Source organism: Pteropus alecto, unplaced genomic scaffold, assembly GCF_000325575.1.
Source record: "Pteropus alecto unplaced genomic scaffold, ASM32557v1 scaffold311, whole genome shotgun sequence".
In the NCBI taxonomy this organism is placed as follows: Eukaryota; Metazoa; Chordata; class Mammalia; order Chiroptera; family Pteropodidae; genus Pteropus; species Pteropus alecto.
In genome coordinates this window covers 61,194-73,773 of record NW_006431916.1, presented here as the reverse complement: position 1 = coordinate 73,773, position 12,580 = coordinate 61,194, and the positions used below count along the sequence as shown (strand labels likewise).

General features: G+C 33.8%; 1 protein-coding gene across 1 annotated transcript in view; it reads left to right on the top strand.

Moving 5' to 3' along the window:
• OSBPL11 (oxysterol binding protein like 11) overlaps window positions 1-12,580 on the top strand; it is a 76,228-nt gene that overhangs the window by 20,889 nt on the left and 42,759 nt on the right. Inside the window, exons 2-4 of the mRNA XM_006906132.3 lie at window positions 3,169-3,237; window positions 11,235-11,410; window positions 12,266-12,345. Of these exons, the coding sequence (XP_006906194.1) occupies window positions 3,169-3,237; window positions 11,235-11,410; window positions 12,266-12,345 (325 nt within the window). The remainder of the gene's footprint in view (window positions 1-3,168; window positions 3,238-11,234; window positions 11,411-12,265; window positions 12,346-12,580) is intronic.

Below are 12,580 nucleotides of genomic sequence, written 5' to 3'. Positions count from 1 at the left end.
CCAGCTGTTCCAAGAAATAGGATGTTCTTAAGTTGGTTCTTTGTAACCTGAGTTATTTGTTTTACATAGTAAAAACAGGCCAGCAGTTTTATAATTGCATGTTCGAATTTCTAGTTCTTTTGAAACTGGCTTTATGCGACTATCAAATAAACCATGTCAGCATCCCACTTATAATTTTTGTGAGAAAGTTAACTGTTTTTAGATATAAGCATCAACAAAATACTAATAACATTAAAAGATTGAACATAAAACATTACTGTGAAATATGAATGATTTTATTTACTGAATGATGCTACTGAAATTGTACTCTTAAAAAATTCATTGATAGCTATTGAATAATGGATGTTAGTAACTTAGATATGACCAAAATAAGGAATTCCTTTAGAAATATGAGAGACTGAACAAAGGTAAAGGAGATGAGGCATTTTTCTTGCTTCAAAATGAAAATTTTGTTTTTCTCAGTTGTAAATAGTATACTTTGAGGATTTAAGAAACATTCTTCCTACAGTTCACATATGCATTTGAAGACTATGTATAGTCCTAGAACCAGAGAAATTAAAATGTAATTGAGTTGTAATGTTTTTATTACACACTAATGTAATGAGGCTTGGTGTAGAGATTTAGGGGAAAACTGAAAATAGTGAATTATGGAATATCTTAGCATTTTGAGGAAATATTTAATTTGGGTTATATGATACCTTAGACCCTTCGTGGATTGATATAGAGCATAAACAAATAAATAAACAAATATTCAGGTTCTGGAGCTACAGGACAGAATTCACAAAGCATACATTTTTTAAAAATTGAGATATAATTGACATATAACAATATTAGTTTCAGTTATACAACATAAGGATTCGATATTTGTATATATTGCAAAATGATCACTATAATAAGCCTAGTCAACATCTATCACCACATATTTTTTTTTCTTGTGATGAGAACTTTTAAGATCTACTCTCAGCAACTTTCAAATATATAATACATTATTGTTAACTATAGTCACCATGCTGTATATTACGTCCTAGGACTTATTTATTTTATAACTGGAAATTTGTATATTGTGACCACTTTCACCCCCAACCCTCAATACTTCTGGCCTTTGACAACCACCACCAATCTCATCTCTGTATCTGTGAGTTGTGTTTGTTTTGGTTTGGTTTGTTTTTAAGATTCCACATATAAGTGAAGGAGTAAGTTTTGGGAACAAGAACAGTTTGGAGAATCTGGGCTGTGTGTTAAATATTTGAAACATAGTAGGAGAAACTCTTTGGGAAATCACATTTGGGCAGAGTAAAGAACCGTTAAGCCTGAAGTCTGTGGAAGATGTGGGAGCCAGACAACAAAAGTATCTCTCTGCTTTTTCAGTACCAGTGGAACTGGAAGAAGTAGCTTTGCTGTGACCTGGAAGTAGAGGGACTCTAGCAAAAACCCAAGGGGCTGGATTTTTTCTAGAGAAAAATCCTTTTCTTTAGATATGGGCTTTTCTTTAGATATGGGCTTTAGAAAATGTTGAAATGAGAATTCAACTGGTGTTGTCAGTTTTACCTGACAGAATAGATATATAATTATCAGAACTTCAGGTTGGCATTTTAGAAGTTGACAATCTTTGTCTTTTTGAGATTAATGACTTTGTGAAACCAAAAGGACTTGAGCAGTTTCACTTATTAATAAAGAGTGTTGCTTGCTAGCCTTAGAATGGAAGAAAAATATAGAAAAAAAACCATACTCATGGGATCAATTCTTTATTTTTAGCTTTGATCTTTATTTTCAAGCACTTTGAAGAAATGAGATCAGAAAGGCACCCAACATTGAGTTTATTCCTGAGGCATCCCTCTACTTGCTCTTCCATAAGAGCTGTTAGAATCTTAACAGTCCATTTGGTTATTTTGTTTGCTTGAGAGAGTATCTGTAACTTAAGCCCTTTTCATTTATCAATCTAAATCTTTTTTGGACTTTGCTCTATTGCTTGTGTCAGCTCTCCCTTGCTTTTGCCTTTGATGTCCATGTTTTAAAGGTTGCTGATTGCCCGACATGTTCAATTTCCTGGATGCTGGTTACCTGAAATTTTACCAAATATGCTTTGTGATTCTGGAACAGTAGAGAAAATAAATGTTTAATATTTATTGCATTTCATAGTCTAAAGTTAAAACTTTAGTAGAGTAGATGAGTTTAAAGGAATTTTTAATGTAATTTACAAATTAAAACAAAATGAATCCCATATATCAAAAAGGTATGTCAGCGTAGATCTAGCTTTAATATTTTTTCATAAGAATAAGGAAGCTTAAAATATTAGAAAAGAAATATCAGCGAGAGATATCATTTTCTATGAACCGCTGTAATAGAACGTACCTATGATAATGAAAGAAAAAGGGCAAGAAGTGAAAAAACTGAAATGTAGTAAAGTTTATAATGATACAGATCCGAAATAAAATCACTTCCAGTGGTGAGAGCTTGTTCCCTGGCATAGATTGTCAGTTTGGCTCCAATTAATGCATATAAATTTTTTTTAAAAAGAACTTTTTAATGGCGAGATTTGTAGTAAGCACTTTGCCTTGTGCCTGTCTAGGGAGGGGGAGTGGGAGTGAGGTGTCACAGTCTCATCAAAAACAGAATCTTCATTTTGGGAGCCCAAGGAATCAGAGACAGAACAAATTGGCCTCTTATGTGTCCTACCAAAATGAGGAGGGTTCCACGAAACTAAATTTTATTTCTTTAGCACTAAACTAATTGGCCTCTTATGTGTCCTACCAAAATATACTATTTGATATAGAGACCTTTTTTAGTTTATTCCAGGACCACGAAACTAAATTTTATTTCTTTAGCACTAAATTGTTATAAAATGTTTTTATTTATAATTATATTTACAATATATTTGTTTTATATTTATGTAATTTTATATTTACATAATGATTTTATATTTGAAATATAATTTATAGGGCATTCCACTTGTTTTGAAGAAATCTGATAAAATAAAGTCCCATGAATATGAAATTTGAGGGATTAAATACCTTTATTTGTTAACCTATAAATTTTACTTCTGAAGAAGATATGAGGCATTTGTAGAATATATGTGTCTACAGCTACAGCTATTTTTAAAACAGTTAACTTCCTGATATTTCTTGGAAATTTCACTGACTTTGGTGCTTTCTGATCTTTTTGAAACAGTGATCACATGGAAAATGTCTATGGCTACTTAATGAAGTACACCAACCTAGTCACTGGCTGGCAATACAGGTAAGTTTGATTATTCTATGTCACATCACTCTCCTAAGAGACAGAAGTGGGAATGATAATTTTATATTCTGATATTACTTCAGTATAAACATGGCTGAGAAACCTATTAGGAAAAAATTTATCATATTTTCTAGAAGTCTGATGACTTTCTTCTCTTTTTTAGGTGGTGGGAGGAGTTGACATCTTTCTAAATGGCAGCCTCCAAATGCCTCAGAAGTTACTGTTATCTTAGGATTAGAATCACTTGTTTATCTGATTTGGGCTTATTAAAATACTTGCAGTGGTTAGGCTCTTAGGTTTGGTGGCAGCAAGTAGATTTGTTTCAGGTGCCTGCTTTGTATGGGATTCTCAAAACTTTTCTGGGTTTAAATAACCAGCTCAAGGTCACACATGGCAGTCAGTAAGAAACAAAGCCAGCTCTCTTAAATATGTTGTAGAATTGGCAGTTGTGGAGCAGGGGCATTAAACTTTTACTTTTTTATTATGATAAAATATACATAACGTAAAACTTACCATTTTAACTATTTATAAATATACACTTCAGTGGCGTTAAATACATTCACATTATTGTGCAACCATTACCACCGCCTATCTCCAGAACTCTTTGCATCTTCTCGAACTGAAACTCCTGTACCTATTAAATAACCACTCCCCATTTCATAACCCACCCCCAGTCCTTGGCAACCACTATTTTGTTTTCTGTGTCTATGACTTTGACTACTTTAGGTACCTCACATAAGTGGACTCATACAATATTTGTTCTTTTGTGACTAGTTTTTTTCACTTAGCGTAATATTTTCAAGGTTCATCCATGTTGTAGCATGTGTCAGGTGTTCCTTCCTTTTTAAGGCTCAATAATATTCCATCATATGTACATACCACACTTTATTTACCCATTTATCTGTCAGTGGACATTTGGGTTGCTTTTACCTTTTGACTATTGTGAATAATGCTGCTATGAATATTGCTGTACAAATATTTAAGTCCCAGTTTTGACTTTTTTTGCGTATGTACTCAGAAGTGGAATTGCTGGATCATATGCTAATTCTAGTTTAACTTTTTGAGGAATCTCCATGCCATTTTCTGTACCCACTGTACCATTTTACATTTTCACTAGCAATGCAGAAGAATTCCAATTTCTCCATATCCTTACCAATAGTTTTTATTTCCTATTTTGGTTTTTTTATGATAGCCATCCTAATGAGTATGAAGTGGTATCTCATTATGGATTTTAAACTTTTTAAAAATGATAATACTAGAATTTGAATCCAAATAGTTCTGACTCCAAAGTCTATGTTTACACATGAAATCATTTTGCTTCTAATTCATTTGTCACTTGGAAACTTCTGCTTTTATTCAGAATTTGCTGAATTTGCCTTCTCACCTTAAACAACCTAGAAAATAGGATATACTATATAAAAGAACGATTTGTAGACATTTTGAAGAATAGTGGAAGCACTGATGAAAATATGATCGTTTAAAAGAGAAGGCAGTTTAGGCCATGTTTAGTTTGAAATAATATTAGGATATCCAAATAGGAGTGATATGCAGGAAGTTGGAGTTCATATGAAAGGTCAGAGCTGGATATGAAAAATTATAAGGGAATCATTCTTATTGAAGTGGAAAGGACAGCTCTCCAGGGTTCCCATCTTTTATTTTAAGAAGAAAGCTAAGTCAAGGGAGCCTTTTTATTTTGTATTTTTCCACTTCAGTTTTTTGGTAATATTTTAAAGGCTTACACATTCAAATGACATACAGAACATTAAATTTAAAAAATTGAATGTCACTTTGCTCTTAGCACTAGTCTTTGTTCTCTTTCTTAAAAGGAGACTAGGTTAAGTTTTTCCCCCAACATTCAACAACTTTCATTCATATATTATTATTGAATAGTATTGAGAAAGTCTTAGAAGTAGAATAGAGTGAGAAAGCTCCAAAACATACCAAAGCATGTAAAGTTTAGGCATTCCAGGTGACAACTCGAGAACATGGGAAGAATGCAGGTGTTTTTATCATCGTATGAGTGAGCCTATCAAAAAGATTCATTGGCCACCGGTTGCCTGGGGAGTTAGCTAGCAGATCAAAGTGAACATGATAGGATAAAGAGGGACATCGCTTCTGCCAGTGTAATTCCTCCAGTTGTGTTAGAGGCCACTTTTCATAGCTCCAGAGAGAGTGGGGATAATGACAACTTGTCCTGTTTGCTACTGAGAACACAACCTATTACCATCTTGCCCCATCAGAGAGAGAACTCCGCTTGTCAACTGTTGTAGACCCACTTTAGAAAAACTTCGACCTTCCATTTTCTGTCAACCTGACTGGATGTTTAGTGGTACCGCAGAGGCGTACTGGGACCTGAGCATGAAACATGTAGATTGATTGATCAAAGGGGAACAGAAAGGTTAAGACCATGTTAAAGGACCCTAGGCTTAGTGTTCATTTTCTTTGGCATGCCTTGCCACATTTGTCCACATGCTACAGGTGAAGCTTAAGTAACAAAAGCACGTACCTGTGTCATATTCAGTACAGTTTCCCTGCAATCCGTTTGTATTTTGACTAAGGGCAACTTAGAGCAACTTAGAACTTGACTTAGAGCAGCTTGGAGAAATCTAGCATGGGCATACTCTATAAATAACTACTTGCTCTAGGATGTAGTCCCCTAGGAAAGTATACCTCAGCAAGATCCTCTCCTGAGCCCACCTTTTTATACTTTCAGCTCTAATTCCTGAAGGTGAGATCACTTCCCATTTGGCTTAGAAATCTGTAGTCACTGAACATTAAAGCCCTTGAATGGCCAGAACAAAACACATGGTTACCTTTTTTCCTAAAATCTTCACAAAAGTTTATTTTTGTCATTATAAGATTTCTTCGAATTCAGAGTATTTTTTTTTTTTAATTAAAGTTGTATTTGATGATACTTTAGTTGTGGGCTATTCCAAAGTTTAGTCATTTCCCCAAACTGGCAGTCTATTATTTTGAAATTGCAAAAAAAATGAGCAATTATTTAATTGCCAATCTTAACAGCATTTTCTTTTAACAACTTAGGTAAATTTTCTGCACGTGAAGATTTGTAAAAATCTGTATGTTAGGTTTCTCTGTCACACTTAGCCTTTGTTTCTATGTTTTCTTAGCTTATTGGTTAGGCTAACTTGCTAAAAATGCCTTGATCAAGATTCTAGTACTCTTCTGGGCAAAATAGCTTTGTTAAATTTCCTAGGTAGATTGTCTTTTTATCCCCTTATAAAATATCTCTCCATAGAAGGGATGAAGGAAAAATATTTGGGTTAATTCATGTATAATAAAAGATAGCCCAAAGTGCTCTGTTATTGCTAGTGGGTCTATAGCATCATCTTAGAAAGATAATCAGTTATTGGCTTATTTTTTTATTGAGGTACAATTGACATATAACATTAGTTTCAGGTAGACAACATAATGATTTGCTATTTTATATACAGGCATACCTCATTTTATTGTGCTCTGCTTTATTGCACTTTGCAAATAATTATGGTGGTTTTACAGATTGAAGATTTATGGCAGCTCTGTTCAGAGCAAATATATCAGTGCCATTTTTCCAACAGCATTGCTCACTTTTTGTCTCTGTCACATTTCTCACAATTCTCATAATTCTTGCAATATTTCACACTTTGTCATTATCATATTTGTTATGATTATTAGTGATCAGTGATCTTTGATGGTTTTACTGTTGCAGTTGTTTTGGAGCACCACAAACAGCACCCATATAAGCTGGCGAAACTAATCTGTAAATGTTGTGTGTGTCCTGACTGCTCCACCAACTGGCCGTTCCCTCATCTCTTTCCCCTTCCTTGGGCCTCCCTATTCCATTCCTAATATTGAAATTATGCTAATTAATCTACAGCGGCCTCTAAATGTTCAATTGAAACGAAGAGTTGCATGTCTTTCACTTTAAATCAAAAGCTAGAAATGATTAAGTTTGGTGAGGAAGGTATGTCAACAGCCAAGATAGGTTGAAAGCTATGCTTTGTACGCCAGAGTTACTAAGTTGTGAATGCAAAGGAAAAGTTCTTGAAGGAAATTAAAAGTGCTCCTCTAAACACATGAATGATGAGAAAGCAAAACAGCCTTATTGCTGATATGGAGAAAGTTTTAGTGGTCTGGGTAGAAGAGCAAGCCAGCCACAACATTCTCTTAAGCCAAAGCCTAATCCAGAACAAGGTCCTAACTCTCTCCAATTCTATGAAAGCTGAGAGAGGTGAAGAAGCTGCAGAAGAAAAGTCTGAAGCTAGCAGAAGTTGGTTCATGAAGCTTAAAGAAAAAAGCTGTCTTTGTAACATCAAAATGAAAGGTGAAACAGCAAGTGCTAATGTAAAAGCTGCAGCAAGTTTTCCAGAAGATCTTGCTAAGATAATTAATGAAGGTGGCTACACTAAACAATTTTCAGTATAGACCAAACATCCTTCTGTTGGAAGAAGATGCCATCTAGGACTTTCATAGCTAGAGAGGAGAAGTCAGTGCATGGCTTCAAACCTTCAAAGGACAGGCTGACTCTCTTGTTAGATACTAATAAAGCTGGTGACTTAAGTTGAAGCCAGTGCTCATTCACCATTCTGCAAATCCTAGGGCCCTTAAGAATTATGCTAAATCTACTCTGCCTATGCCGAGATGACAGCACATCTGTTAACAACATGGTTTACCGAATATTTTAAGCCCACTCTTGAGACCTACTGCTCAGAAAAAAAGATTCCTTTCAAAGTATTACTGCTCATTGACAAGGTACTTGGTCACTCAATAGCTCTAATGGAGATGTACAAGATAAATGTTTTTTCACGCCTGCTAATACAACATCCATTCCGCAGTATGTGGATCAAGGAATAATTTCAACTTTCAATTCTTATTTCAGAAATACATTTTGCAAAGTTATATCTGCCGTAGATAGTGATCCCTTTGATGAGTCTGGGCAAAGTCAGTTGAATACCTTCTAGAAAGGATTTATCATTCTAGATACCATTAAGAATAATTGTGATTTGTGAGAAGAGATCAAGATGTCAACATTAATGAAAATTTGAAGAAGTTGATTACAACTCTCATGGATGACTTTGAGGGGTTCTAGACTTAAGTGGAGGAAGAAACTGCAAATTTGTTGAAAATAGTAGGAGAAGTAGAATTAGAAGAGCTTGAAGATATGATCGAATTGCTTTAATGAATGAGAAGTTGCTTCTTCTGGATGAGGAAAGAAAGTGGTTTCTTGAGATGAAATATATACTCTTGGTAAAAATGCTGTGGAGACTGTTGAAATTATAACAAATGATTAAGAATATTAAATAAACTTAGTTGATAAAGTAGTGTCTGAATGAGTTTGAGACGATTGACTACAATTTTGAAAGAAGTTCTACTGTGAGTAAAATGCTATCGCATCCTATAGAGAAATTGCGAAAGGAGGAGTTGACTCTTCATTCTTATTTTTAAAAATTGCCAGAAAAAAAAATATGTATATATATAGAAATTGCACAGCTATCCTAGCCTTCAGCAACCATCACCCTTATCAGCCAGCAACCATTAACATCGAGGCAAAACTCTCCACCAGCAAAAAGAATATGACTCGCTGAAGGCCTAAATGATGGTTAGTATTTTTTAGCAATAACGTATTTTTTAATCAAGGTATGTACATTGTTTTTTTAGACATAATGCTATTGCACACTTAATAGACTATAGTATAGTGTAAACATAACTTTTATATGCACTGGGAAACCAAAAAAATTCATGTGACTTGCTTTATTGCAATATTTGTTTTATTGTGGTGGTCTGGAACTGAACTTGCAACATCTCTTGAGTTATGCTTGGTTTGGGAAATGATCACCACAGTAAGTCTAGTTAATGTCTGTCACCATACATAGTTACAAAAATTTTTTTCTTTTGATGAGAACTTTTAAGATCTGCTGTCTTAGCAACTTTCAAATATGCAATTCAGTATTAACTGTAGTTACCAACCTGTACAGTTATTGGCTCATTGCTATCATTGTACCAGTCCCTCCTCAGTATTGCTTTCTGTTTTTCTAGGTGAGTGCTTCTCACGTTGTAAATTTGTGGTAATGCTTTTGGGATAATAAATATGTGTTCACAGCAAACTTGAGATTTCCAAACATATTGTACTCTAAATTTTCTTTGAATTGACTTTTTAAGAGAAGAGAGCAGTCATTTTTCTCTGCCTATTTGAAATAAATTATACTTAATTTCCTAAAACAGTGAGAGGAAATTTCTTTCCTTCCTTTCTTTTTTTTTTGTTAGTTTTATTAAGATAAAATGCACATACCATCTCATCCAATATGCCCACTTAAATTGTGCAACTCAATGGTTTTTTAATATATTGAAGAGTTTGCTTTCATGTCTTTGTCCATTCTGACTGCTATAACAAAATACCACAGACTGGGTAGCTTATAAACAACAAATTTATTTCTCACAGTTCTAGAGGTTGGAAGTCCAAGATCAGGGTGCCAGCATAGTCTGGTAAGGGATCTCTTCCTATAGTAGACATCTTGTTGTATTTTCACATGGCAGAAAAGGGGCCAGGGATCTCTCTTGGGAGAGTTCTGCGCTCATGACCTAATCACTCCCCAAAGCCCTATCTCTTAATACCATTAACTGAAGGATTAACTTCATCATATGAATTGGAGGACACACTCAGACCATAGCAGATTTATATGTGCATTTTACCAAGGAGAGGTCATATATTCTAGGAATTTAAGCATCAGTGACCATCTTGTGTTAATTCAAATAATCCCTTCAAATCTTTGGGAAAATAAAGATAACCCTATTAAAAAAGGGGAAAACTTGGTGGGCAGTTCACTGTAAGTAGAACAACAGGTGGTCAGTAAAACACATGAAAACATGTTTAACTCCTGTAGTAATTAATGATATGGAAATTTTAAAACAAGAATATTAAAACATTTATATTTTTAAATAAAAATACGTGAACATAATTTTAAAAAAACCAGAAGCATGCTAAAAGATGAACAAGAGAAACAATAGTCCTTTGCTTTTCCATCTCCCTTTTCAGGCACTTTTAACTACTTTGCTTCCTTTTCTTTGTTTTTTTTCTTTCCCTGAATAAAAGTCTGATTCCAGTCTCTCTCTGGTTGATATGGTTGATATGGTTGCCACATTACTTGAGATAGTTAATATCTTCTAGGACCTCGAACTGGATCAAATTGTCTAGTGTTGTAGAACACACTACAAGTAGAATGCCAAAATGCTTCAAACCCAAACATTAATTTTTTGACATTGAAACTTTTAATATTTTTTAAAGAAAAGAGCTATTGCACTACTTAAATCAGAATCTGAATTAATATATTTCCTAAAGTAGTTAATCTAGAATGAAATCAGAATATCAGATTTTTTTCCAAAGTGCATCAGTATTTCATCATTTAGTTTCACGTTTCTTAAGTTTCTTCATCTCCAGTTGCAGCTTTTTCATTTTTAAACAGGATAAGCGATCTTTAGTTGTGACCTATTTAATGATATACTCACAAAATCTTTCTACCCTGACATTATTCTCATTATTATTTCACTGATTAGATCTTAAATTAGATTCATTTCTTACGTGGCATTTAGTTAACCTCAGAGCTCCTGTTTTGATTTGTTTGCAGTGAATTTTAAATAAAAATTCTCACTATATATGTCCTTGGGAAATTTACCTTCCCTGTAATGAATTGTGGAGAGAAATATTGCTCTGAAAGGATACTATATCTTTGTTTCCTTTTTGTATTGTCTGGTATGCCTCTTTCCTATTAAATGTCTCTCCTTCAGCTGGAGGTTTAATATCTTTTATTAAACTTATTCAATTTTTTATTAAACTTTACTGCTAGGAAATTCAACCTGGTGTTCCCAAGTACTTCTTGAAATACTTTTGAATTTTAATTTTTTAATGGCACAAACTCCAGAGTGTTTAAGTGATTGAACTTTGGTTGCTCTCGTTTGACTATAGGAAATGTTGAAAAATTGTTACCTTTTTAAAATTATTACAGGTTTTTTGTTTTAAACAATGAAGCTGGATTATTGGAATACTTTGTGAATGAACAATCTAGAAATCAAAAACCTAGAGGCACTTTGCAGCTTGCAGGAGCCGTAATATCACCCAGTGATGAAGACTCTCACACCTTCACTGTAAATGCTGCCAGTGGGGAACAGTATAAACTCAGAGGTATGATTGTGATATGAGAATTAATAGTGTGATGTCCTTTTTCCCTTGAGAAATCAGTGTACGTCCCTGCTTTCATTTGGGTTTTGGAAATTGAAACTACTGTCATTTGATGATGTAGACACAATATTCTGAATCTTGGAATTCCTTTAAGAGTTTATGAAATCTGTTTTAATGAATAACTTTTTTTCTAGTGGACAGTGAACAAGTCTAAGACTGATCCCTCCAAAATATTTGTGGAGATAAAACCCCGATTACTGAGAAATCTAAAAACATTGGCTTCTTTAAGTGATATTTTTTATGTCTGTCATGGATTTGTAGTTTACCCTTTTTCTTGATTTGATTTGCATATGCTCTGTGGTTTTCAGGAGCTAATATACATAATTGGAATTTATTAAAATGTTCATTAAAATAAAATATAACTTTTGTTTAGGTAAATTTAATTTGTGTAGATGTTGTGTTTTTTTAATCTAATTAATACATATAACGTATAATGGTAATTTTAGCTGAGCATGCTGCTTAAGATCTGAAAGTATTAAGTACATGTTAAATGCTTAATAAAGGTTATTTTTTTACGAACATATTTTTATGAGAAACTTAAGACATGTCAAGTCTCATATCCCCATCTAGCTACACGTAATTAATTTGTCCTCCTTCTGAATTATCCACATCCAGCTACTGTGTTACCTAAAAAGATTGATGCTTGGGCCTCTTTCCTACTTGTCTGCAGTCAGGGACATTTGCTCTACGGAGAGTAAGACCAATCCCTGGTTTTCAATGATTTACTTTTCATGCCATAGACAATTGTATTCCAAAAATAAATATAAATGTGAATAACTTTTAGATTCTTTTTATCAGCCACTGATACTAAAGAGCGACAGCATTGGGTTAGCCGACTTCAGATATGTACACAACATCACACTGAAGCTATTGGAAAGGTATGTGGATTCATAAACTATATTAATGCACAAAAATGAAACAATTAAATTTTTATGTTTTTAAATTGAGATACTATTTACATACCATAAAATTAACCCTTTTAAGTATAAAATTCTGAAATTTTTTAGTATATTCGCAGGATTGTGCAACCATTGCAACCATCTAATTCCAGAATATTTGCATCACTCTCCAAAAAAACCCATATCCATTAGCAGTCACTCCCTATTCTCCCCC